Source organism: Cnephaeus nilssonii, assembly GCF_951640355.1.
Source record: "Cnephaeus nilssonii genome assembly, chromosome: 7".
Taxonomy (NCBI): Eukaryota; Metazoa; Chordata; class Mammalia; order Chiroptera; family Vespertilionidae; genus Cnephaeus; species Cnephaeus nilssonii.
The window spans coordinates 86,995,086-87,022,643 of NC_137078.1; the positions used below are offsets into that span (position 1 = coordinate 86,995,086).

A 27,558-nucleotide genomic window follows, 5' to 3' on the forward strand; every position below is an offset into this window, starting at 1 on the left:
CCTTCACTCTAGAGCACAATTTTCCAAACACAGCCTTGGGAACCACTACTGGCATTCTCAAAAAAAGAAGCTGGGGTGGGGGGCCTAGCTGGTTTGGCTCAGTGGATAGAGCGTTGGCCTATGGACTGAAGGGTACCAGGTTCGATTCCGGTCAAGGGCACATGCATAGGTTGCAAGCTCAATCCCCAGTAGGGGGTGTGCAGGAGGCAGCTGATCAATGATTCTCTCATCATTGATGTTTCTCTCCCCATTCCTCTCTGAAATCAATTTTTAAAAAGGAGGAGGGGATTGTCACGTTTGGGAAACAAAACTAGGTACTGCACAGCCTCTTGAAGTCTTCAACAAGCTATTCTGAAATGTCAAAAGGATATAGTTGTTCCAGAAATTCAGGGGTCCCCTTCACACACAGAGCAAAGCACTCTGGGCGAGTCAACCTAGACATTCCTGCTGTAACCATAACCTCTGTGGCTACTACCCTCAGTGACCTCCATTCTCTGGCCAAGGTGGGGTAGGGTGAACTCCGGGGACTGAATTTAGGCAGAGGCGAGCACCTCTCCAGTCCTGGCACTGCCTTGGCAGGTGACTGAGGAGTCCCGAAACCTGTAGAGGTCTGGGTCAGAGGAACAAACAGGGCCCCACTGGACTTTGCTCTGCCCTCCAGGTCAGGTGTCTATACCACACTTAGAGCAGACTTGAGCCCAGGGCTGTCCCCCAGCCTTTGTGGCTCTCGGCCCCTGGGAGACAACAGTGTGTAGCTTCAGAAACTATTGATCCAGGGCTGGAGAACCCACTGCAGCTGGAAGTTGTCTTAAGGATGAAAATGAAATCAAGTCCCTGGTCTTAAACTCTGCTGAGTCATGGGCCCCTATGAAAATCAGACATATGTTCTGGTCCTGTAGCCAGAAAAACTCACCTTTGCTCAGAATTATACACACACTAAAAGTCTTGTTTTATTCTTCCAAGTAATGAGAAACTGAGCCCCAGAGAGGGGCAAGGACTTGCCCTAGGTCACATGGCAGAATCAGCTAGAAGACAAGCCCCCAGCTCCCTGCAGCAGCCATAGGGGGCCTGACCCCCAGTAAAGACTGCAGCAAGCATGTCCAACTCAAAGGCTAACAAGGACCAAATAAACGAGGCATGTGGCCCCAGGGGCCAAGAGTTTGACATGCTTGGACTAGAGGGAAGAGAACACGGGTGGAATTGGGTAAACAGTTTTAATGTGTAACAGTGTGTCAATTAGTGAAGACGAGACCCCCAAAGGCCCCAGCCCTTCTCCCATGGTGCCCTGGGACCTCTGTGCCTGGACCAGTCCCATGCCTGTCCCAGCTCTGAGGCCCTCAAGTCCCAGGAAAGGGTGGAAAAGAAAGGTTGATGGCTGAAGGCTCAGCTCCAAGAGTTCAGGGAGGCAAACAAGCTAGTTGAATTTGGCCTTAGAAAAATCCATCTCTGGATGTTGATCCATGAACCTGGGAAGGGAAATAGGAAGATAGTGAAACAGACTGTCCCTCTCCCCTAAAGTTAGTCCCTTACTCCTAGCCTCCCACTTGAGGTCTAATCTCTTTAGAACCCTTAGCAACCTGGAGCCAGGCCAGGCAGGGTCTCTGAGGCTCATCTGAGCCCGAGGCTGGAAGCTGAGGTGCCAATATTGGCACTTTTCACCTGTAGATGGCAATGACCACCTATTACCTTCCTTCTTTCCTATCTTCAGGTGGCCTTGGCCTCAAAATTACCTCAGCAAGTGATTAGGATTGGCAAGCCAAGGCTATAAAGCCATAAACTTGGCAGCTCATTCTGGAAGGGGCAGGGCAGCTCCTGTGTCCTACTCAGTGACCCACTTGCAGTTGTCACCCAGATCCAAGCCCCCCAAACTCCCATTTTTAAAGTGCTCACTTTTTCAGAATTTCCTGTTTCTTCTGCTCATCTGAGGTGGGCAGCCCCATGGACTTCTGTCTCTGGTCATACATCATCTTTTCCACCATGCTGCGCGTCTCACTGTCCAGGTCTGACAGCTGGGGGCAGGCAGCAGCAGGGACAGGTGAAGCTCTTGGGCCACCTGGGCCTCTCACCTCCCAGTTGAAGCTCCCCCAACCAACCAGGGCTCACCTTGGAGTTCTCAGGGTTGATCTTTTTGGTATTGATCTCAGGATCACTGGACACCAATCGGCTCCACCACTCCATCTTGTTAATCTGTGAGGAGAACCACCGGTCACTCATTCTATAGCCTAGGAACCACCCACCCACCAACTCTCTCCCACCCACATCCTACACTTAGGACCCAAAGCAAGGCTATGCTGGGACCTGAGGTATAGAGGAGCAAGACCGCTCCCTTCCACAGCGGCTGGCGTGGTTGGGAAGACTGACCCGAATACAGTCACCAATCAGAACAAGCAAAATAAAGCACAGAGGAAGATACCATCCAGGGTGAAGGGAGAGAAGCTACAGAGAGACACCTAGCAGGGACAAGCAGTTTACCAGACTAAAAATTCAGGGAAGGGACATTCCAGTTGAGAGGAAAAGCAAGTGCAAGGGCATGGAGGGGTGACTGAGAGGCAGCCACGGCCAGTCAGGTAGGCTGGGACAGGCCTTATGGGGAGTTCTCCTCGATGTTTGGCACTTTACAGAGACCATCTTTATTTACTGGTGTGTCTGTGTCCCATCTCTCTTTTTGAGGGAAGGGGAGAACATAGGTGTCCTGAGGGCATTTTCTGTTTTGTTCATTGTTTTCTCTCCAGTACATAGAACAGTGCCTGGCACATAGTAGGTGTTCAAATGTTTGTTAAATTGAATATATTCATGACCCTAATGAAAGGTGAGGATTTGGTTAACAAAGACTATTTTGATCCTGACTCCACCCTTTCCTAGATGTAAGAGCCTGGGCAAATATATGAGCTATCCTTTTCCTGACTACAATGGGATAGATCTGCCTGCCGGCATGGCTTAGTGGTTGAGTGTCGACCTATAAACCAGGAGGTCGTGGTTCGATTCCCAGTTAGAGCACATGCCCAGGTTGTGGGCTCACTCCCCAGTATGGAGCATGCAGGAGGCAGCCGAACAATGATTCTCTCTCATCATTCATGTTTCTATCTCTCTCTCCCTTCCTCTCCGAAATCAATAAAAAAGTATATTTTTAAAAATGGGACAGCCCTATTTGGCTCAGTGGATAGAGCGTGGGTCTTCGGACTAAAGGGTCCTGGGTTCCATTCCGGTCAAGGACAAGTACCTTGGTTGCAACTCCTCCCCGGCCCAGGCTAGTGCAAGAGGCAACCAATCAATGTGTTTCTCTCACATCGATGTTTCTCTCTATCTTTCCTCTCTCTTCTACTCTCCCTAAAAATCAATGGAAAAATATCCTCAGGTGAGGATTAACAAAAAAAATATATTAAACATTTTTTTTTCTAAAAAAGGAACAGACATACTGTAAGTATGATGGGATTAAATAAGAAATGTCTTATCCAAAGAGGACATACAGATGGCCAATAGACATATGGAAAAAAGAAAGAAAGAAAAGAAAGAAATGTCCACCAGGTCCCTAGCATGGACCCGACTGAATGAGCAGAAACCCTTCCCTTTCTTCATTAAGATGCAGGCCAGAAGGCTGGGCCTCTTCGCACCTTCTCCAGATGCACCGTCACCACCTTGCCGTCCTCAATGAGCCAGGAACTCTCCTCCACCTTCACCTCGTTGTAGAGCTCCCCGTCAATGATTGCAGGCTGCCCCTTGAGCCCCACCCGGAGATGCTTCCGCTGGATGTCCACCACTACATCCTTCCCTTTCAGCCGGAAGTTCACGCGGAAGGGCACTGCCAGCTGCATGGGACAGAGACAGTCAGGAGGGGCCCCAGGCTGGCTCCCTCACCTCTGCCCTGGCCCTGCCACTCACGTCCAGCTCCGACAGGGTCTGGGTCCAGCGATAATTGGACAGGTCTGCCCCATTGCCGAGATTGGGCTTCAGTTTCCCTTTGTCCTTCTCGTCCTCCTCCTCGTCTTCCTCAGCCTCCTGCTCATAGTCGGAGTGCTCAGCTACTTACTTGACAGACACAGACTGAAACTCTCTGGGCCAGGCCCAGGACTGGCACTGGACATACAACCACAAAATGAAACAGACCTGTCCCTGCCTACTCCATGGCGCACTGGGAGCATAGGTGAAACGTAGTTCTGATCTCTGAGAGGAGCTCAGACTGTTATAAGCATGTAATAAAGGACACAGCTGGGGGGCCGTGACAGTCAGAGATAAACCTATAGGACCCAGCTGGGGTGTCAAGCCAAAGGACTTAGAAAAACAAAAGGTCACGAAGTGACCATGAGCAGGGTTGTCCTAAAATAAAACCAGACACCCCCAGCTGGTGTGGCTCAGTGGTTGTGCGTTGACCTATGAACCAGGAGGTCACAGTTCCATGCCTGGTGAGGGCACATGCCTGGGTTGCAGGCTCCATCCCCAGTGGGGGCATGGCGTGCAGGAGGCAGCCGATCAATGATTCTTATCATTGATGTTTCTATCTCTCTCCCTTCCTCTCTGAAATCAATAAAAACATCCTTAAAACATTTTTTTTTTAAAAAATAAAACCAGGATGCCTAATGATCAACATCCTTTTTCTGTGTCTGTAGGGTTAAGACCCCTAGTCTCACATCAGAACCTCTGAAAAGCCAAATGAATGCCCCAAAAATCGTTTGTGAATCTGGACTTGAGTAAGTGGGAGAAGCTCTGAGGGGCTTGTTCCACAGATGTGTCAGAGTGACCCACCACAAAGGCCCAGGCTGGACCCCCAGACCCCAGGCCACCTGATGGCACCTGCACAGGCACTGACTGCCCTCTCTTGCTTTGGGGCTTTCTTGCCAAGGCTTAAGGCCAATGGATTTTTGGTGTTTTTAATACAAACCCTTTGGTCCAATATCTCTGAGTGAGATCTTGAAGTATGGGGAGGAACACAAAGCTGAGGGAAGGAGGGCAGGGGAGGGCATCCTGGAGACAGGGTAAGGCTGTGGAGTCCCTGGAAGTTCCCTACCCCTGGCTAGTCCCAAGCACCCCCAGTCCATCTCACCTGCTTCTCTGGTGAGCCAAGGCTGCCATTCTTGAGCTGGGCCTCATGATTCTCTGCATCCTTTTTCTATGGCAAAGGGAAAGCAGTTGGCAAGAGGGTCCCCTCTTCTAGTGCCAATAGTTGAGGGGACAGGGGAGGGAAGCCCACTCTTACCTGGTCAATCTCCAGCTGCAGCCTCTCTGCCTCCTCATCAGTCAGCTCCTTGATCTGAGGCCCAGAGCTCTCTGACTTGGCCTCCTTGGCCAGCCTGGCTGCCCGCTCCGCCTTCTCCCGCCGCTCCGTCTCCTGCCGAGCTCTCTTTTCCCGCCGGGCCTTCTGTGCCAGCTGGTTGTGGTGGTTGAAGGTCTGTGTGATGAGCTGGGGACGGAAGTGAAAGCAATGAGCCATCAAGATAGGGGTAGTATCCCAAAAGCACAGTCCCGTCTCTATCTGCTGGGTGCCTAAGCAAGGCACTGCACTTAGAACCCCAGTTTCCTCATCTAGAAAATGGGAAAATACACACATATCTGATCGAGTTGTAACAACAATATCTGCAAATACCTGGCTCGGTAGACAGTGGCTACTTTAAAAAACCAAAACAGTTTTGGCCTGGCTGGTGTGGCTCAATTGGCTGGGCATTGTCCTGTGCACCAAAAGATCACAGGTTCGATTCCTGATCAGGGCACATACCCAGGTTGTGGGTTCAATCACTGGTAGGGGTGCATATGGAAGGCAACCGATTGATGTTTCTCTCTCTCTCCCTCTCTCCCCGCAAAGTCAATAAAAAATGTATTTTTAAAAAACAACATTCGCCGAAACCGGTTTGCTCAGTGGATAGAGCGTCGGTCTGTGGACTCAAGGGTTCCAGGTTCGATTCCGGTCAAGGGCATGTACCTTGGTTGCGGGCACATCCCCAGTAGGGGGTGTGCAAGAGGCAGCTGATCGATGTTTCTCTCTCATCGATGTTTCTAACTCTCTATCCCTCTCTCTTCCTCTCTGTAAAAAAATCAATAAAAAATATTTTAAAAAAAACAACATTCTAACAACTAAGAGTATGGACATTAAAGTTGAACAACCTGGGTTCTAATCCTGGCTTTGTCACACAGTAGCTATTGTATTTTTAGCAAATTACTTAACCTCTAAAAGCTTCAAAACCTTCATCGGTAAGGATGAATCCCACCTCACAGGGTTGTTGTGCAGACAAAATGATCAGTGCTCTGAAAGTCCTTCAATAGATAGTGAAGCTATAAGAAGTCCAGACTCAACTCCTCTAAGAAGCCTTTCCTGAGCTCAGGCCCACTGACCCACTTGCTCTGACTGATCTCTCTTCCTCCTGCGTATGTCTCCAGGACTGCAGCCCCAGCTGTGCAGCACTCAGCACCACACCCAGGACTGCCACATTAGCAGAAGGCAGAGAGAGCTTTCTTTCTTTTCTTTCTTTCATTTATATTTTTATTGACTTGAGAGAGAAAGGGAGAGGGAGAAACATCAGTGATGAGAATCATTAGCTGCCTCTTGCATGACCCCTACTGGGCATCAAGCCGCAACCTGGCATGTGCCCCTGATGGGAATTGAACCTGGGACCCTTCAGTCTGAAGGCCAGTGCTCTATCCACTGAGCCAAACCAGCTAAGGCGAGAGAGCTTTCTTGAGGGAAAAGGAGCCTCTTCCTCTCCTCAGCCTGCAAGCTATCCATTTCAAATCCTTTCTCTCCCACTTTCCTTCCTAGGATGTTTCCAACCCATAGCCTGCTAGCTGGCCTCCCTGCTGCCCAAGAGCTACCCCAATACTACTGCCACCTGTCACTGCCTGTCAGTGTGGCCTTGGACAAGCGAACAACTTTGACATTTTCTAAGCCTGTTTCCTCACCTGTCATGAGGATCAAATATGACCAACATTCATCTAGAGCCTGGCACAGTCCTTGCCACATCACACAGCTTGCCTGGAGGAGGCTAACCCAATGTCAGCTTTGGGGGCCTGGGAGAAGTACTTTCTCTGCAATAAAAATACAATGGGAGCGATGGCTCCACCTCCGTTATACTAGTAGCCCTCAAAGTATGGTTTCCTCAACCTGCAGCATCAGTATCATCCAGAATTTGTTAGAAAAACTAAATCTTAGCGCGCCCCCCACCCTAAAAAAAAAAAATAATAATAATAATAATAAATCTTTGTCCCCACTCCAGACTTACTGAATCAGAAATATTAGAGGTTGGCCCAGCAGCCTATATTTTTAATCAGCCTTCCTGGCTAATTCTCATAAACACTGGAGAGTCACATCTAGATTTGAGTTCCTGGTCTACTACTTTTACCTGTGTGACCCTGTGGAGCAGCTTTCTCTGTGCTTCTATTTTAGTCTAAAATTGTTTTTTTAAGCTCTGGCCAGGTAGCTCAGCTGGTCACAGCATCGTCCCAATATGCCAAGGTTGTGGGTGATATCTCTGGTCAGCACACATGTAAGAATCAACCAACAAATACATAAATAAGTGGAACAACATACTCTCTCTCTCCCTTCCTCCCTCTCTAAAAATCAATAAATAAAAATTAAAAATAAATTAAATAAAAGTCATCTTGCACAGCTGTTCTTTGCCTAGAATGTCCTTGTTCCTACTCCCAGGTCACCTGGCAAACTCCTACTCATCCTCCAGGACCAGGTTAAGTGTCTCCTGAGTTTCACCTCTTTATCTTCGGCAGGCCCAGAAGAGTGTGGCAGTTCCTATAGCAGAATAGAACTACTATATGATCCAGCAGTCTCACTTCTGGGAATATACCCAGAACTCTATGTTGACCCACACACCTGGAGGCCTCACAGGCCACCCACTACATGATCAGTGGTCAATAAACCATCTTTCAAGAATTCCTGGGCCCGAGATGGAAGGATGAAGGAAGCTGAGAGGGCCTTGAGGTACTCCAGGTCACCAAAGTTACCCACAGGCTCCTGACCGAAGGTTCTGCCAAATGCCCTGTGACTTCTCATTCATTTAATGCCAATTCCTCCAGCTACCCCCAAATTCCCAACCCCATGCCATACTATAGTAGCTCTGTACTCTACAAAGTTAAAAGGGCACTGGACCCCCCCAAACCAACTGGGTTAATAAAATGGGATGTGCGAGAGAGAGAAATGAGCCACCTGAAGGCCATTTAATATAATCAGTCATGAGACAATTACACCAGCAGAGGCTGTTCCACCACAGGGCCTTGGTCCCAAGTCCCTAATCAGGGAGACCTTGAACTCAAGCCATTTGCTAACCAGTAGCCAAGGGTAGGCGGGAACAGGGTCCTCCCCTCTCCCAGCCCCAGTGAATCATGTTACATCCCATCCGTCCTATTCCTTCCTAGCTGTGAGGTTAGGTGAGGGCAGAGCTGAACCACAGGGCAGAGTTAAGACCAATCACAGCAGCCTCTGAAGCTACCACCCGGTCTCCTCCCACCATCTTTACCCAGCCCCAGCCCCAAGCAGAGACCCTAGGGGTATGTAGCCTACAGAGGTGCCAACTGACAGGCTGTCACAGTCAAGCTCTTTCACTGGAAGCATCCTTGGGACCCACAGCCCAGGAAAGTGGAGAAGGGGTGAGAAAAGCTGAGCTAGCTCTAGAAGACAGGCCCAGACTGCTCAGTGGAATATCGAACACAGGTTTTTCCTGGCCTAGGCTGGTAAAGAGTGGTTCCCACCAGTCTAACCAGAGAAGACACAGAATCCAATGGCTGAGATTCTGAACCTGTGTGTGGGAGAGGAGGGAGGTGGGGGACACGTCTGAAGATGACACACTTCTATTCTAGAACTTCATATAAATGGAATCTTACAATATGTGTTTCTTTTGTATGCTCATCTTCCTTTAAAAGGCTGAATAATATTCCATTATACGCATATATGATGTTTTGTTTATCCATTCATCTATCAATGGACAATTGGGTTGCTTCCACCTGGTGGCTATTATGAACAGTTCTGCTATCAACAAAACTTTCTCCAAAACCTTGCTTTCAATTCTTCTGGGTATATTCCCAGAAGTGAGACTGCTGGATCATATAGTAGTTCTATTCTAATTTTTCGAGGAACTGCCACACAGTTTTCCACAGCCGCACCATTTTACACTCCCACCTATAGCGCACAGGCTTCCATTTCTCCACATCCTCACCAACACTTGTTGGTTTGTGTTTTTTTTGACGGAAGACATCCAAATGGGTATGAGGTGGTATCTTTTGGTTTGATTTGCATTTCTCTGATAATAAGGAAAGTTGAGCATCTTTTATAAAAGTTTTTATAAAGAGCTACAACAATTCACTTTTACCAGCAATGTCCAAAGAGCAGCCTTTCCCCACATCCTTACAAGCAATTATTTAGAAAAATTTTGATAGGAAGAAAAGAGCATCTGTTTCTTTAACTTACATTTCCTTGACTACTTGTGAATTTGAGCATCTGTTCAAATGCTCTTTAGATTTGCTCTTCTTGTAATTGCCCATTTTTTGTTTATTCTTTTCTTGGCAATTTACAAGAGTTCCTGCACATTAAATCAGCTATTAAATTTTACCTGTCCTCTGCATTGCATTTTCCCAAATCTATTGTTTTTCAGTTGACTTTATATGTCAACATCTCTTTTGCCATACAAAAGTTTTCAATCTTTGAAGAGACAAACGGATACCTTTTCTTTCATAGCTTCTAGGTTTCTATTTGTAAGGCTTCCCCACACAAGATTATACATAGTTTCCCAGATTTCCTTACAAGACTCTGCTTGATCTGCACTTTATTATTACATAGGAGTTAAACAGATGGAAAATTTTGGTTTTTTACAAATAGCCACTTGTAGCGGCATGACTCATTAAATCATCCTTTGCCTACAGAAATGAATTGCCATATTAGATACATATTAAACCCTTATATATGCTAGACTTTTTCTAGGTTCTCTTTTCTGCTTCACTGGTGTAGACCTCTTTCTGTGCCCATACCATAATGATTTGATCATTATGGCTCTACTCAAATCTACAATCTCTTCTCCATAATTCCTCGCCCCCAAAGCTACAAAAACTAAAAGTGTTTCTGTACTTTTTCTAAGTTTGTGGCATGAAAGTATTTATAGTCTCTTATCTCCCACTTGGTATGAATATTGATAGACATTTCTCTGCAGAAATGTAAATGTGCCCTGGCTGGTATGGCTCAGTTGGTTGAGTGTCATCCCATGCACCAAGAGGTCACAGGTTCAATTCCTGGTCAGGGCACATTCCCTGGTTTCAGGCTCAATTCCCAGAAGGGGGCATATAGGAGGCAGCTAACTGATGTTACTCTCTCCCTCTCCCTTCCTCTCTCTCTAAAATCAATAAAAACTTAAAAAAAATTTTTTTTTAATGTGCTTGATTATAGGATGCTGCTCCTGACCTCTGGATTGGGGTATTGTATGAAATATAGAGTATATATTATTGCCTCGTAAAGTCAAAGAATTCTAAATCCCCAAAGCATCTGGCCCCAGGAGGTTCAGAAAAGAGGCTCTGAACTGGTATTTTCATATGCCAGGCACTTCATCAACATTACCTTCTTTTAAAAAACAAAACATGTTTTTATTAATTTTTAGAGAGAGAGGGAGAAGAAACATCGATGAGAGATAAACATTGATTGGTTGCCTCCTGCACACCCCCCACTGGGGATCAAGCCAGCAACCCGAGCATGTGCCCTGACCAGGTACTGCACCTTTGCCCTCTCAGTGCATGGAACAACACCATACTGGCCAGGGCTACATTTCCTTTTTATCCTCATGACAGCCCCATAAGAAGATTATCCCTGCTTGTAAGAAATTGAGGCTCAGAGAGATAGTAATTCAGATGCCACACAGTTGTCAAGTGGGAAGTGAAAAGACCAGGATTCAAACTCACATCTGCTTGACTCCAGAGCCTTTGCTCTTTCACCACTATACCTGGAGATGTACCTGGCAGATCTACGCCATAGTGTGGTCAACACAAAGGAGTTACTGTGTTGCAACTGGAGACCAGGTGGAAAGGCTGGACAGGTTTATGCCTGCCTAAGAGTCGGACCAACCTCCTGGGAAAGAGCTGAACCTACAGTAATTAAGAGCCAAGGAGCATAACAAGATGTAAGAAGTGACCTGCAGACAGCCGGTAGCTATCATCACCAAAATACTCTGAGGCTTCTTAATATTAATCTCCTTCCCTTCTACCAGGTACATCTTACTCATCCTTCATGCCTCGCACATTACTTCCTCATTAAGTCTTCATAAGCCAGTGGTCGGCAAACTCATTAGTCAACAGAGCCAAATATCAACAGTACGATTGAATTTTCTTTTGAGAGCCAAATTTTTTAAACTTAAATTATATAGGTAGGTATTGTTATTAACTTAATTAGGGTACTCCTAAGCTGGCCTTTGCTAAAAACTCAAGGGGCCAAAGAGCCGCATGTGGCTCAAAAGCCGCAGTTTGCCGACCGCTGTCCTAAGCCCACAGCCTAGGTTAATACTCATTTTAAGCTCCCAGGGCTTCTGCCCTAACACCTACTTCTTCATTTTCCTTTCCTATTTTTATTTTTGTGGGGGGTGCTATACTGTGAGATCCATGAAAACAAAGGCCATGTCTGTATTTGCCTCTGTAATCCTGAAGGATTTGGCATAGTATCTAACACAGGCAAAGTATTAAATGTTCAATAAATATTCATTGAAAAAAAATTTAATAAATATTTATTGAACAAATGAATAACTGCTGGTATTATAAGGTAGTTTGGCCCACAGAAAAAATGGGAGGTGCTAGTGCTAATACACAAGAATATTTGAGATAGTCCTGACTGGTTTGGCTCAGTGGATGGAGCGTCGGCCTATGGACTGAAGGGTCCCAGGTTTGATTCTGGTCAGGGGCATTACCTTGGTTGCGGGCACATCCCCGGTGGGGTGTGTACAAGAGGCAGCTGATCGATGTTTCTAACTCTCTATCCCTCGCCCTTCCTCTCTGTAAACAATCAATAAAATATATTTTTTTAAAAATTTAAAAAAAGAATATTTGAGATAGAACAGGTCCTATAGATCAGAGTCCACCTTTCTTCCATTTTAGAGATATGAAAAACTGACAAGACCAGAAAAATGGTGAGAAATCAACCAAGCCACACAAGTAGGCCAAGAACCTGGGACTCCTAGCCCAGGTCTGCAAGATACATTATAGTGCATTCTAGATCCTGAGAGCCCTGACGCTACAGAAAAGGGTTTGCAAAATGTCTCCTTCTTGTTACTACGTCTCCTAAGTTTAAGTGAAAACAAGTACTATGGTTATAAAAATCATAGTTAAGTTAGGTGGCACCATGATTTACCAATCTTCAAAAATGTAATTCCAGTGTGGGCTCTTTCTGGAGCATGTCCACCTGCCCCCCTCTGCATCCCCCAGGCATGTTCCTCTACCTTTCTTTTTTTTTAAAAATCCAACTGGAAAAAAAAAATCCTCACCTGAGAATATGTCTCTATTGACTTTCTAGAGAGGAAGGGAAAGGGAGAGAGAAACATCAATTGGTTGCCTCCTGCACATGCAGCAACTGGGGTTCAAACCTGCAACTAGGTATGTGCCTTGATCAAGAATCAAAACTAGCCGAAAGTGGTTTGGCTCAGTGGATAGAGCGTCGGCCTGCGGACTGAAGGGTCCCGGGTTCGATTCCGGTCAAGGGCATGTACATTGGTTGCAGGCACATCCCCGGTGGGGGGTGTGCAGGAGGCAGCTGGTCGATGTTTCTCTCTCATCGATGTTTCTAGCTCTCTATCCCTCTCCCTTCCTCTCTGTGAAAAATCAATAAAATATATTTAAAAAAAGAAAAGAATCAAAACTAGCCCTAGCTGGTATGGCTCAGTGGATAGAGCGTCGGCCTGCGAACTGAAAGGTCCCAGGTTCGATTCTGGTCAAGGGCACGTGCCCAGGTTATGGGCTCGATCCCCAGTGGGGGACTTGCAGGAAGCAGCCAATCCATGATTCTCTCTCATCATTGATGTTTCTATCTCTCTCTCCCTCTTCCTTCATCTCTGCAATCAATAAAAATATATTTAAAAAAAGAAAAGAACCTGCAACATTCCGGTGCATGGGACGATGCTCCAATCTACTGAGCCATACCAGCCAGAGCTGCCTTTCTTTTTCCTAAACTCCAAGGGCCCTTCTTTTGCCTCTGTAACTATTTCCTGAGCCCACGTAGCCTGGTTGGCTCACTTCTTCCACAGCTCACTTCCTCTACCTCTGTGACTTTCTAAATGAACTTTGGCTTGTAAAAAATAAATAAATGTAACTACAACCTAAGGAATCAGAAGTTCAAGGTCTTCGAACCTGTACCACAAAATACAATTACCAAATCCTTGAACTTTGGGTCACAATCCCTAGGAAGACTGGAATTGGTTGGCTTTGAGTTTTCCTATATTTCTGTCTTCTAAGCTCAGTTTCTAACATTTGCCCACTCTCACCGCCCAGCAAGGTAATTAGATAAAACCTACACAGTGGAAAAGGAATCAGGAAGCATGGTGTCAGGGGCAGAAGGCAGTTTACAACTGCCTTGGCTCTCCTGCAACTGCACTCAAGACTTTGGATAAAGTGCCAAATACCCCAGAGCCAATTTCCTCATTTGTCAAGTGAGGATAGTAACACCTACCCCTTTGGAACTGCTAAAGGATCATGAGAAATAGGGGAGATTAAGCATCTGGCAGGAAGAAGGGCTTCAATAAATGAAGCTTGCTTAGCTTCCCTGACTCTTCGCTCTTGGCATTTTACTTCTGCTGAAGTTATTATGCTGAAGAAAGGCCAGGTGAGCTTTTCTTCTGAATAAACAGAACTACCAAAGGAACAGCAGCTCCCAATACTCACCTTCTCTGCCATCCCCTCTTCTCCTCCAACGAAAAAGTCTGTTTTGCGTCGAAGAAAGCTGAAGAAGGTGTTCACAAGCTGAAAAGACAGAAGAAGACTGGAGCTATGGAGATGTCCTACTGGGAGCCCAGCAACTGCACAGAAGTCAACTTCCTTAGTCTACGAGGGAACTTAGAGCTTGACTATTTCATCCCTGAGCCTCTCAACTGAGAAATCCTCTCAAACAGGCCTAACATTAGTCACTTCTGCCAGAAAGCCTAATTTAACCTTACCTATATCACCTGAAAGGCAGATTTCTCATTTCTCCTGTATATGTGTGCGCATGTTTCACATTCCTTGTTGCCCTAGAGGCAGCCTAAGGATAGGGAAGACTCCTCCTGCATACAGGGCTTAGAAAGCTTGGAGACTTGACTATGGGTGGTGAACACACAATACAATATACAGATGATGTATGATAGAACTGTACACTTGAAACCTATATAATTTTATTAACCGGTCACCCTGATAATTTCAATAAGATGTAAAAATAAAAAATATAATTAAAAAAAAAAAGAAAAAATATCAAGAAGACAGACAATAAACAGGAATCAGACAAGGAAGCAAGATAATTTCAGATGGGTATAAGTTTTAAGCAAGAAATAAAGTGGTCTTGCCCTAGCCAGTTTGGCACAGTGGATAGAGTGTCAACCTGTGGACTGAAAGGTCTTGGGTTTGATTCTGGTCAAGGGCACATGCCCAGGTTGCAGGCTTGATCCCCAGTGTGGGGCGTGCAGAAGGCAGCCAATCAATGATTCTCTCTCATTGATTTTCCTCTCTCTCCCTCTCTGATATCAATTTAAAAAAAAATTTTTTTTTTAAAGAAAGAAACTGGTCTTGTTATAGAGCAGTAATCCTTAAGATGTGGTCCAGAGATCTCAGGATCCAGAGAGACATTAATTTGTCTTTTTCATCTCATTTCCTCACAAGTGTATATACAGTGGAGTTTTCCAGAGGCTACATGCCATGTGATACTGCAAGACTGAATGAAGAAGCAGACAGGAGAATCCAGCAAAATCTGTTTTCGATTAAACCAAACATTAAAGAGATTTAGCCCCCAAAAAGTAAAATAATGCTTCTCACTAAATTTGTTTTAGAAAGTTATTTTCCATAAAGAATGTTATTAATATTAGCATGCAATGAGTTTATTGGTGTTGTTTTTTTCCAATGAATTCATAAACAAGTTTTAAAAAAAAAGCCTGGGGCTAGCTTTCCTCTCCCAAGAGTAAAAAGCCCAAGTACAGTGGCAACAGCTGAGTTATTAGGGCAGAGCCAGAAGGAGGGGAGCAAATGAAGCCACTTCAAAGAAGGTTAAGACCAACTAACTCTGGCTGGGGCACCAGTGTAGCAAGTGAGTAAGAGCATGGGTTTGAGTAGCAGATTGGCATATATTAGGTCTGTGACCTTGGGGAAGTTTCTTAACTCTGTGAAACAGAAATAGCAGCAGGACCTATTTCTAGGTACCTTGCAAGGATCAAATGAGATGTTGGAGGTGAGGGCCTTACAGTGCCTGGCCTGGAGCAAGAGCCCTGTTGCTTCAATAACTCACAAACAGGCACCACAAACCATGGCTTATTCTGTCTACATCCCCAATGCCTGGCACCAAATCTGGCTCAGAGTACATGCTTAGTAAAACGTTTGCTGAGTGAAAAATCTAGTGGTGACCTAGGGTAAGCACATATAAGCCCTTTTATTTGCCCAAATGAATGATTCCAAATCTGATGCTACAACTTATTTTAATGGTTTCAACTCCTGCTTCTAGACACTTTAAATTCATTCAAAACTGAATTCATACCCAAATTCAGTTTTGTGTCAACAACTTAGGGGGGGAGGAGGGAGAGAACCTTTTCATACTTGCAAATTGGTAACTCTCTTCCCACCTCAGAGGGCTTAGGAGTCTTTGGTCACCATAGGCACCTGGGTAAAAGATGGGAATGGAAAGCTCAGTGAAAACTTGCCCCAGTGAGGGAGAATTAGCAAAGAACTGTAGAAAGCACACAGGCCTAAGGAGTCTGGTCCCTTTAGGTCAGGAACCTGTTGGATAATCTTGAGCAAGTTCTCTTGGTCTCTTTACAGAACGAGAGTTTTGGACTGATTTTAATGGGCTTTTCTATCGCTAACTTTCCATGTTTCTGGTCCAAAATATCCAACTCCAGAAGCAATACTAGTTGGTCCATAGTGTTCATACACTAAACAAAATAACTATGTGTTATTTCGTGTGGTCACTAGGTATGAATTATGCTTTTGAAAAGCTCTTGTAAGCTCCATCAGGCCAAGGAGAGGTTTTTGCTCGGGTCTGAATCCCCGGGTCCCAATCCAATGAGTGTCTGACACACATCAATCATTCAACAAATTTCACTTCAAGACACTACTCTCCTACAAAGATTCAGAAAATAGGGATTCACAACTCTTTTACGAACACAAAGAAACTAAGGCTTGGAGACATGTAAGGGTCCCAAGTGGGAGTGGTGGAAATCAATTGTGAATCCAGGCCTTTAATTCCCCATTCAAGGCCTAAAAAAAATACGTGTAAACATCACCCCGCCCCCCTAACCCTACCCCACACACACTCCTCGGCTCGCTCCAAGTCAGTAGCTGCAAATCTCAATGTCTGGGATGGTTGCTGGGATGTTCTTTGCAGGCAGCCAGCCATCAGAGAGGAAACGTGGCCCTAAGAATGTGTGAGACTTAGGGGAGGGGAATCTCACGGCTCTGGGGGTTTTCCAGGGACGCCGGAGTTGCTAAGATAGGAACTACTGAGCAGTGCCCGGGCCCCGAACTGATAGGAAGGGGACAACACATTAGGCGGGGAGACCAGACCGGAAGCCGGGGCGCGGGGAGGCTGTGGGGAGGGGGAGCCCTGAAGCCCGGAAGGCCCAAGCGTGGATCTCGGCCCCTGAAGGAGAAGGGCTGAGGGAGCCTGACTAGGGCCGCCGGGGTGGGCGGGCTCCGATAAAGCAGGCCCGGCCGATGCCGCGCGGGCCGTTACCTCCTGCACGCCGCCCTCATGCTGCTGCGCCATGGCCAGCAACATGCCGTCGAACCGCTCTTCCTCCTGCTCTCCGCCCATCGTGTCGGCCGCTAGCCACGCTCCGAGATACGAGCTCCGCACTGGCGTCCCGCGTCCTCCCAGCTCCTACGTTTCGCGTCCGGCCCAACGACTCCAGTCCTCCGCCTTCCGCAGCGGAGCCGGAAACACGCACGCGTCCCGCCGCTCCGGCCCGCCGGCTCGCCCTCTCTTCCCGCCTTCCTCTCGGCTAGCGACCATTGAGCGCGCGGCCAACAGCCCGCTTCGCCGACCATTGGCCAACTTACTGAGCCAATCAACGAGAGCGTCCAGGAAGCGGTGGGCGGGACCGAGGGCCCGGGAGTTTGGAGTGAGTTGCTATGGTCACCAGACGCTTTGGAGCCTTCCAGAAATCGATGCGCTAAAAGGGGGTGAGGGGAGTGTTGGGAGTTAAAAAAGGACAAACTTTGCTCGCTCGCCTTGAGAGTGACCTCCCAGTTTGTAGAAGGGTTGAGCTGAAAGTGTCAGTCATCTCTTCCAGTCCTCCCAGAAAGGAGAAGGGACCTGCCCGAACAGCCTACCTGCCTCCGTCATTACAAACTCCACCATAGACGTACACGAGGTTCAGAAGCACTGGCCCCGAGCTTAAAAGGACTCTGTGCTTGGTTTGATGCTCTTCTGTCGCAGTCCTGAAATTCTTAATACTTTTTAAACAAGAAACCTCACATTTTCATTTTGCACTAGGCCTTGCAAATTGTGTAATGAGTGTTGTATTCAACCTTCACTCCTGTTAATGTGGGAAACAGGTCCCAAACATCTAAGCCCAATTTTTCCACTTTGCAGTGAATTTCATCATCCTAGTCTTTTAGGGACTTTACCCTTATTATTATCCTTTCTTTAACTTCTGTCTCACAAATTTGTTTCTTCTGGATCATTCCCTTTAACTTTCAAACATGCTTTAATGTCACTTACTTTTTTACTATTACGTGACCCACTTTCTCTTTCTACCACCTCAATTCACAGAAAAACTTGGAAAAATTGCTATACTTGTTTCTCTACTTCCTTACTTTCCATCTCACCTTAGTTTAATAAGTCTTTTCTTAAAAGCCACTGAACAATGTTATAATGATCTCCATCCATGCCAAGTCAATGGACCATTATTATCTTTCTCAGCTTCTCAGCTGCATTTGACACAGTTGACCCCTTCCTTCTTGCTTAAGAAAACACCCAAGGATATTTTTCCATTGATTTTTAGGGAGAGTGGAAGAGAAAGGGAAAGACAGAGAGAAACATCGATGTGAGAGAGAAACACATCAATAGGTTGCCTCTTGCACGTGATGCGGAGCCTGCAACCAAGGTATGTGCCCTTGACCAGAATCGAACCCGGGACCCTTTGGTCCGCAGGCCGACCTCTATCCACTAAACCAACCTGATTAGGGCTCATGTTTTTTATTATATATGTATAGGTATAGAACTAAATAGAAATGTGTGTGTGCATGCACATTCACCTACGTTCCTTAGCCCTGGGAGGGCCTGGGAGCAGTGACATGTAATAGCAATGAGCAGATCTTGGTTTCTAAATATGACTCTAGTGCCCAGATCATGGTTTTTAAATACTATTCTCCACTGAAAGATTAAACTAGAGCTTCTTGGCATAGTGGTTGACTTCAGTGGGCTGGAAAAATGACATCTTGTTATACCAGAAAATAAAGGGTGTTCAGAGAATGACGGGGAATGTCAAAAAGATATAGACTCCAGCTTGAATGGGACTCCCATTGGCCAAACCTGTGACAACCTGGCATCAAAATAAATAAGGATAATAACAGTTTACAAGCCACTGAATGAAATAGGAGACCATGAGTTCATACTTAAATACATACACACACATGCATACATACATTCAAAGTATGAGGAGGAATAGCTGCATTATTTCAAAATGCCTCCTCACAAAACACTGATTCATGACAAAGAGGAAAGAGAAACTATAGTGAAGTTTGGCAGACATCCTTCAATCAGTGACCAAAGTGGCACAAATGGAAATGTGTGCTCCCTGATAGGATGTATCAAGAACACAGGCCCTAGCTGGTTTGGCTCAGTGGATAGAGCGTTGGCCCTCAAACTGAAGGGTCCCGGGTTCTTTTCCAGTCAAGGGGATGTACCTGGGTTTCAAACTTGATCCCCAGCCTGGTCAGGGTGTGTGCAGGAGGCAACTAATCTATGTGTCTCTCTCACATCAATGTTTCTCTCTGTGTGTCTCTCCCACTCCCTTCCACTCTCTGTAAAAACCAATGGAAAAATATATTTGGGTGAGAATTAGCAACAACAACAAAAAGAACACAGCATTGCTTCTGTGATATTCCTACTAAAGACACATCACTTGAATCTAATCATAAGGAAGCCTCGAACAAACCCAAATTGAGAGCCTTGCTACCAAATAACTACAACTCTTTCAAAGCATCAAGGTCTGAAAGGCAAGGGAAGACTGAGGGAAAGTTTCCTGACTGACAGACTAGGAGACATGATAAAAAATGCACTGTGAGCCCTAGCCGGTTTGGCTCAGTGGATATAGCGTCAGCCTGTGGACTGAAGAGTCCCAGGTTCGATTCCGGTCAAGGGTACATGCCCGGGTTATGGGCACAATCGCCAGTAGGGGGTGTGCAAGAGGCAGCCAATTAATTATTCTTATCATTGATATTTCTACCTCTCCCTTCCTCTCTGAAATCAATAAAAATATATTTTAAAAAGAAAGAAAAGAAAAGGAAGGAAGGAAGGAAGGAAGGAAGGAAGGAAGGAAGGAAGGAAGGAAGGAAGGAAGGAGGAAGGAAGGAAGGAAGGAAGGAAGGAAGGAAGGAAGGAAGAAAGAAAGAAAGAAAGAAAGAAAGAAAGAAAGAAAGAAAGAAAGAAAGAAAGAAAGGAAGGCACTGTGAAATTCTGGACTGAGCCCTTTCACTGTAACTTATTTCATGGGAACATTTGATGAAACTGAAGTAGGGTCTGATATTAGATGTTCAATTACACACTCAAGTATTTGAAAGTTCTGAGGCATCAGGTTTAGTAATTTACTCTCAAATGGTTCAAGGTTTTTTAAAAAAGTTCCCTGTACTGTACTTGCAACCTTTCTGTGTTTGTAATAGTCTCAAAATAAATAGTATTGACATGTGAAGAAGTGAGCAAAAAGCATACAGCTAAAACACATTGGCAAATATTGTCAGGCAACTGGTCAGTAGAAGTATTTTGTTATTCTCCTAGGTTTGAGATGTTTCTGTTTTCAGTCAGTTTATTTTACTTTGTAATTGGTAGTAACTTATTTTCTCATTTTAAATATCCACTTTTATACCTGCTTTTCTATTATTAAAGAGGGTGCTCCAAATTGCATAGGCTTCAGGTCCCATAAAAGCAATACCCACTATAGGGGTATTGCCTTTCTTGCCACCCTTTTAAGGATGAGGAAACTGAAGCACAGAAATCTCAAATGACTTGCCCAAGGCCACTCAGCTAAGTGATGGAGCAGGATTTAGACCCAGCCAGTCTGACTCCAGAGTCTCCTTTGAGGGATGCTGAGAGGATTCAGTGAGAGAAAAAAAAAGACATGACAGGAACTTTATAAATGTAAGGATTAAGATTATTAACAATCAAATGAAAAATGCATGCCTGTTTATCTGCTGAGGCCTGGTTCCTTAGGCAGAGGCAATGGGGAGCAAAGTCCTAATGTATGCCAGAAGCTGCTTGGAATATGACATCCTGGACCTCACTTTGTCCACGCAGCAGCCCTGCAGGCAGGCGTTCCTGTTCCAGATGAAGCTCCGGAGGCCCACAGAGACTTGGGGATCAGCTCAAGATAACACAACTGGGATCCAGGAACAGAAGTCAGGGACGGTGATAGCTGCCCAGGCTGGGCTTGGCAAGGTCCACAGACATGACACAGCCAAGGACCTTCCCGCCATTCTCACACTCCATGTCCCACCATCTGAGACAGTTGCCAGGGACAGTCGCCATGTGGCTAGTGGCAGAACAACATTTCTGCCTAGATCATAGGTGGGCAACATTTCCAGACAAGGCAGTATCAAGTGGGGGCCCAGGTAGCCACCAACTCTGAGAAACTGGGGCCACACAGCTCTGGCTGCACAATTGGGCCAATGGGTCCAGAAGAACAAACAAGGACTTTGAAATCAGACAGATCTGGGCTCTCCCTCTTCTTAGTGGCATGACCTTGGGCAATTCACTTCACCTCTTTGAGTCTCAAAAAAGTAAAAATCTTACTCATAGGGAAGACCTGAATATTTGAGTAGAAAGTTCCTGGCACATAGTAGGTATTCAATAAACAGCAGCCATATTTTATTACCCTTCTGCAAGGGCTTCTCAGCAAATACAGCCTCTCAGGAGCTCTAGAAATCCAGGCTGGGGAAAGAGAGTTCTTAAGGATCTTATTTCTGCAGGGCCTCCAGAACTGGAGTCAGAGGAAGGGGCCTCCTCAACTGCACAGCGGACAAAGTCCTCGCAGCCCCCCAGGGTCCTGGCTCCCTTCCCTATAGCCTGTTCCTTACCGAAAACAGGAGCTGAGCCCCAAGGTTAGGCAAACAAGCTAGTGATAAGGCACTTCCAGGTTGGGCCTGTGTTCAAGGCTTGTCTAGCTCTGGAGCTGACATCTCAGCTTAGCAAGGGTCCTGCAGGCACCAGTAGGGACACCTGCCATGGCCACCTGCTGAATGTGCACCTGAGGCCTTGGTGCCCTGGTACAGCTTGGGTTAATGACCCTGTTTATCCACTTGAGTCATCCGATAAGGGACAGCCGGGGCAGCGAACGGGCGGCCCCATGCCCTGCACCATCCACTTCATTGACTAAAGTGATATCAGGGCCACGTGAAGCTTCCAAGTCCCCTCCCCCAGCACTTCCCCACCAGTCCTGCCAGGGTCAGTGTGTGGTTGTTTCTTTCTTTTTTTTTTTTTTTCAATGAACATGACTTTCTAGAGTCAAGGTTGTTGAACCATTCCCCCCTCCTACCATTGGGGATATAAATAGCACCCACAGCGCAGATCAGAGGGCTCAGAGGGCGGGAGAGCTGGAAGGAAGGAGGAACAGATTCTCAACCATGAACTCCAGTCAGCCGGGGACCTGTCCATGCCAGCATGCTGCAGGGCGCCCAGCCATTCTGTATGCACTTTTGAGCCCCAGCCTCAGGGCCAGGCCTTCTGTGCCCCCAGCCCGTAGGCATTGCCTCTGCAAGCAGCACCGGCCTGTCCAGCTGTGTGCTCCTCATCGCACCTGCCGGGAGGCCTTGGACGTTCTGGCCAAGACAGTGGTCTTCCTCAGGAACCTGCCATCCTTCTGCCAGCTGCCCTTCCAGGATCAGCAGCAGCTGTTGCGGGACTGCTGGAGCTCTCTCTTCCTGATCGGGTTGGCCCAAGACACTGTGACCTTCGAGGTGGCAGAGGCCCCTGTTCCCAGCATACTCAAGAAGATCTTGCTGGAGGAGCCCAGCAGCAGTGCAGGCAGTGGCCAGCAGCCGGATCTGCCTCGGCCCTCACTGGCTGCGGTGCAGTGGCTTCAGTGCTGCCTGGAGTCCTTCTGGAGCCTGGAGCTGAGCCCTAAAGAGTATGCCTACCTGAAAGGGACCATCCTCTTCAACCCTGGTGAGTTCCTGGACACTCCAGGATGAGGGCCAAGGCTGGAGGGGGACAGGGCCCAGCCAGGGAAGACACCTTCTAAGGGTTTGACATTCATTATCTCTTTGTGTCCTTATTACAACAGTCATCTCATGAAAGGGGCTCAGAGAGGCTAAGTGACTTGCTGAAGGTCACAGCCAGGTAGGGGCAGAAATCAGGTCTGTTTACACCAGAGACTGGCCCTTGCCATTCTGCCCCCCAAAAATTTGCCCTAACCCACAAGGAGGGTAGGTATAGGAGAGGGGGAGGGGCAGACACAGCTGTGCCTTAATCACAGGTAATCTCTGGGTTCAGAAAGATCATATAGAATAGAGGAATGAAAGTGAGTGGATGTGGGGGAGGAGAGGTAGGAGCCTTTATAAAATTCAGCTAGGAGAGCAATGGATAGAGGTAGTGTTCTTTGTAATCTGGAGAGCATCTAGATGATAAGTCCTCACCACGAGGCCCTTAAGAAATGTGTAAATTATAATAATTATAATAATAGTAGGGAAATACCCATACTACACTTACCATATGTTAGACCCAATTCTATGGTTTTACATATACAGCTCATAACGAACCTAAGAGACAGGTATTTATATCCAATTTATTTTATTTTTAAAATATATTTTTATTGATTTCAGAGAGGTAGGGAGAAGGGGAGAGAGATAGAAACATCAATGATGATGTGCTGAAACCGGTTTGGCTCAGTGGATAGAGCATCAGTCTTCGGACTGAAAGGTCCCAGGTTCGATTCCGGTCAAGGGCATGTACATTGTTTGCGGGCACATCCCCTTCCCCGGTAGGGGGTGTGCAGGAGGCAGCTGGTCGATGTTTCTCTCTCATCGATGTTTCTAGCTCTCTATCCCTCTCCCTTCCTCTCTGTGAAAAATCAATAAAATATATTAAAAAAAAAAATAAAAAGAAGCCGAAACCGGTTTGGCTCAATGGATAGAGCGTCGGCCTGTGGACTCAAGGGTCCCAGGTTCGATTCCGGTCAAGGGCATGTACCTTGGTTGCGGGCACATCCCCAGTAGGGGGTGTGCAAGAGGCAGCTGATGGATGTTTCTCTCTCATCGATGTTTCTAACTCTCTATCCCTCTCTCTTCCTCTCTGTAAAAAATCAATAAAATATATTTTTAAAAAAACACCTCTTCTTAAAAAAAAAAGAAAAGAAAAAGAAAAAGAAACATTAATGATGAGAGAAAATCATTGATCAGCTGCCTCCTGCACACCCCCTACAGGGGATCTAGCCCACAACCCTGGCATGTGCCCTTGACTGGAATCAAACCCGGGACCCTTCAGTCTGCAGGCTGATGCTCTATCCACTGAGCCAAAACGGCTAGGCTATACCTATCTTACAGATGAGGAAACCAAGGCACAGAGATGACATAATTTGCCCGAGGTCACACAGCTAATAAGTGATAGCCTGGGATTCAAACTCAGGCAGCCTGGCTCTTCACCATTACTCTATACTGCCTCTCCATAAATGGATGGATGAATAAAATGATAAGTAAATAGAGGAAGTAGTAAGGGGCCTCAAAGGCTGAGCTGTGGCCTCAAGTCTGGGGCCAGTCTCACCCTGTCGTGGCAGGGAGTGGGGAGCTCATCACCCCTCTTTACCCTCTGCCTACAGACATGCCAGGCCTCCATGCCTCCTCCCACATCTGGCATCTGCAGCAAGAGGCTCATCGAGCACTATGTGAGGTCCTGGAGCCCTGGTGTCCAGCAGGCCAAAGCCGTTTGGCCCGTGTCCTCCTCATGGCCTCCACCCTCAAGTCCATTCCACCCAGCTTGCTTGGGGATCTCTTCTTCCGCCCTATCATTGGAGATGTTGACATCGCTGGACTACTCGAAGACATGCTTTTGCTGAGCCGACCTGCTCCAGCCCAAGCAGAGATCAGCTGTAGCCTGGGCAGAAGCTGGCTGCAATGATTTGGCCAGGTTATCCCCAGGAGTGACCCAATGCTCCCAGAGGAGGCAAGCCTGTACAGACCCTGGCCCAGCTAGATGGACTGTATGAATCCTCACTCAGCCACACCTCATCTTGGCCTTCTTCGGTTTGGACATAGTGCTCCAGCTGTCTGGCTGGCCCTTGGTAGTCCCCAGATTCTCTGGGAAAAGATTCCTATCCTCTCCTGGAATGGCAATGGAAGCTGAGACTGTCCGTTGGGCCAGACATTCTACTGACTTTGTACAGAACTGACTTAAGTTATTTGTTTTTGTAATAAAAGGTTTTACATCCATGGAGCCTGACACTGTGGAAGGGACCTTTGTGCGTGTGGAAGAGACCTTCTCGTCTCAGCCCCCAGCTCCCAGCCCCTATCAGAGGGAGCCCCAGAGGAAGGAACCATGAGGGATGCAGGAGCCAGGCCTCAGAGAACTGGGATATTAATTTTAGAGTGGAATATTTCATTTCTGGGGATATTTATTTTGCATGGGTCTGAATCCAGAGAATAGGATCAGTTCAGGACCCCGTCACCTTCTTGTCTTTATCTTTGGGGGGAAGGGGTTTCTCTTTGTCCACAAACCCCTCACTGATCCTTCCCCTCCCTCAGCTCCTGCCCCCTAAAGGCTCCCTCTCACCTCAGGGAGAGTCAGATCATAGCCAATAAAGAAAACTGAAACAGACAAGGTCACTGGAATTTCTGTAGTTTGGCATCATTCACTTGCCCCATGCCTGCAGACAACAGAAGAGGATGATCCATTGTTCTCCCAATGGGAGAGGTCAAGGACACCCTGGGCTGGCCTGGCAGCTGCTCAAAGGTCAAGGCAAGCAGAGATTTAGCTGCCACATTAGCTGTTAAAGTCTGAAACATTTTCATGACAGTTGGTTCACAGCTACTGCTCAAGCTCCCCCAGCTCCCTTGCACTGCCCCTGTATCCCTCCCAGTCCTTCTCCTGGAATCCATTCCCATTGTCCAGCGACTAGAGAGACAATGGTTGGCATAGCATGGCCTCCAGAACTGCTCCATTTCAGGGCACGGCTTATATCTGTACTGACTGGTCAATCTCTGTTCCTCACTGTTTGCTAAATATTTTGAATAGCATCCAGGACAGGGTGACTGACCTGCAGGGTGGACAGGAGGGAATGATAACAACACACATGCCTATAGGACCCCCTTTCAGACCTCCTCCTTTCTCTGGCAGTAAGGCCTATCTCGACCAGGTCCCACCCCCTTCACCAACACAGTTTGAATTCTTCTCACGGGGGACAAGTTAATTATTGCTCAATGAGAGGTCATTCACTCAGGGACAAGTCTAGGAGCCAAGCAGCTGAATTGGTCCTGTATGCGTTATGGACACCCAGTGGCAGCAGCAAGGCCCCCTGTCCCTTACCTATCAACCACTCATCACTCAGAAACCCAGAATGAGACAGAAACACACAACTCAGACACACAAAACTCAGACCTACAGCTCTCTCACACACACACCCATACACTACTCAGACACACCTACACAGATCCATAAAATAGACACTCCATTTACCCACACACAGCAAGGAAATACAGACACACTTACTCAATGACATACAACAGACCCAACCAAACACATTCACACTACAGAGAAATGCACCCAGGCCAGATGATCACGCATACACCCCTGTACCCAAGGGTGGGACACACAACATAGAGACACCCTCACACCAGGACATGTTCTCCATCGTTTTTGTGTCATAGTAGAAGGAAAAGTGACCCCCAAAATAGGCAGACCTGCATCTGCACATCTACCAGGTCTGCTCAGAGGCTGCAAATCCAGGCCAAACGGCTCTGCCTGGCATTTGGGGCCTCCACTACTCAATCAACCCCTTTCCCTATGGTGACCCCAATATCCACTCTCCTCTCAACCAGATCATGCCTATTCAACAGTTCCTCCTAGCCAGGACCTAATCAAATCCCCAAATGGAAGCATCCTTTAGAGCCCAGAACGAGTCCTGCATCTCCCTTAACCCCTTATCCCCCTCCAGACACCACAGACCCAGACCTCAGGCCCTCAAGCACTCCGCCCTGCCCTGCCCTGCCCTTCCCAGCATTTTGGCACACACCACCTCCTCTCACCTTGCAGATGCAGGAGGCCATTCTTTCCAGAGCAGATGCCTTGTCTCCCCACAGGAGGTTCAGGGATTTGGGGCCATTTTATTGTTTGTGTCTCTTCACTAACTGATCCCATGGATTTACTGTTGCACCTCTTGGAACCCTCAGGCTGAGTCTTCTGGCCTTTTCCCCTCCTCCAACCTTGAAAAGCCATTAATTAGAAGGCATTCCTCTCCACTTCCCACCCCTGCCTTTCCCCCTCAACTTATGTTTCCATCACCCAAATAACTTCCCTTATTAACCCTATCTTGCCCCTTTTCAAATTTCTTCCCTACTCCTCCCTGTGATTTGGGAGCTACACTTAAGTCTGTTTCTCATCTGTATCTCAAGTCACTTCTGACACCCTTCCCAAGCTACCTGGAAGAAACACAAAGACAAATATAGCAAAACTAAAGAGAGAATTGTAGGACAAGGCAAGAAGGAAAAGAATGCTTCCTCTGTGAAACCGCAGGCTTTCCAAAGGTGGGGGACTGTTTCTCCGCTATCAGCATCTTAGGAGTGGGACCTGTGTCTCATCAACCAGGGAGAGTAAGAAAGAAACAGGCTCAGACAGGGTTTAAAACTTACTCAAGCCCGGCTGATATGTCTCTGTGGTTGAACATTGACCCATGAACTAGGAGGTCAGGTTCAACTCCCAGTTAGAGCACACGCCTGGTTGCAGGCTTGATCCCCAGTGGGGGGAATGCAGGAGGCAGCCAATCAATGATTCTCTCTCATCATTGATGTTTCTATCTCTCTCCCCATCTCCCTTCCTCTCTCTGAAATCAACAAAAACATCTTTTAAAAATTAAATTTTAAAAATGTACTCAAGGTGTGGGTAGATCACTGTGCTGGGATTTGAACACAGGCCTATGGGACTCTGGAGATCATGCTTTGCCACCAGCACAGGCTGGAGTGAGTCATGGTCAGGGTCAGGCTGTCTGGAGCCAGCTCAGCCACTGTTCA

At 46.9% G+C, this 27,558-nt stretch overlaps 2 protein-coding genes across 2 annotated transcripts; one reads left to right on the top strand and one right to left on the bottom strand.

Annotated features, from left to right (window-relative positions):
* Positions 1–925: 925 nt before the first annotated feature.
* Positions 926–17,048, bottom strand: NUDC (nuclear distribution C, dynein complex regulator). Its single transcript, XM_079777424.1, has 9 exons — positions 16,859–17,048; positions 13,834–13,911; positions 5,192–5,395; positions 5,039–5,104; positions 3,880–3,996; positions 3,612–3,806; positions 2,104–2,187; positions 1,891–2,009; positions 926–1,466 (listed from the first exon to the last, which is right to left on the bottom strand). The coding sequence occupies exons 1-9, from the start codon at positions 16,937–16,939 to the stop codon at positions 1,415–1,417; spliced, it is 996 nt and encodes a 331-aa protein (XP_079633550.1). The 5' UTR covers positions 16,940–17,048; the 3' UTR covers positions 926–1,414.
* Positions 17,049–21,966: 4,918 nt separating this feature from the next.
* NR0B2 (nuclear receptor subfamily 0 group B member 2) lies at positions 21,967–24,454 on the top strand (the record flags this gene model as incomplete). The annotated part of the gene is made up of 2 exons (XM_079776101.1): positions 21,967–22,507; positions 24,156–24,454. The coding sequence occupies 2 exons, from the start codon at positions 21,967–21,969 to the stop codon at positions 24,452–24,454; spliced, it is 840 nt and encodes a 279-aa protein (XP_079632227.1).
* Between the last annotated feature and the right edge of the window lie 3,104 nt (positions 24,455–27,558).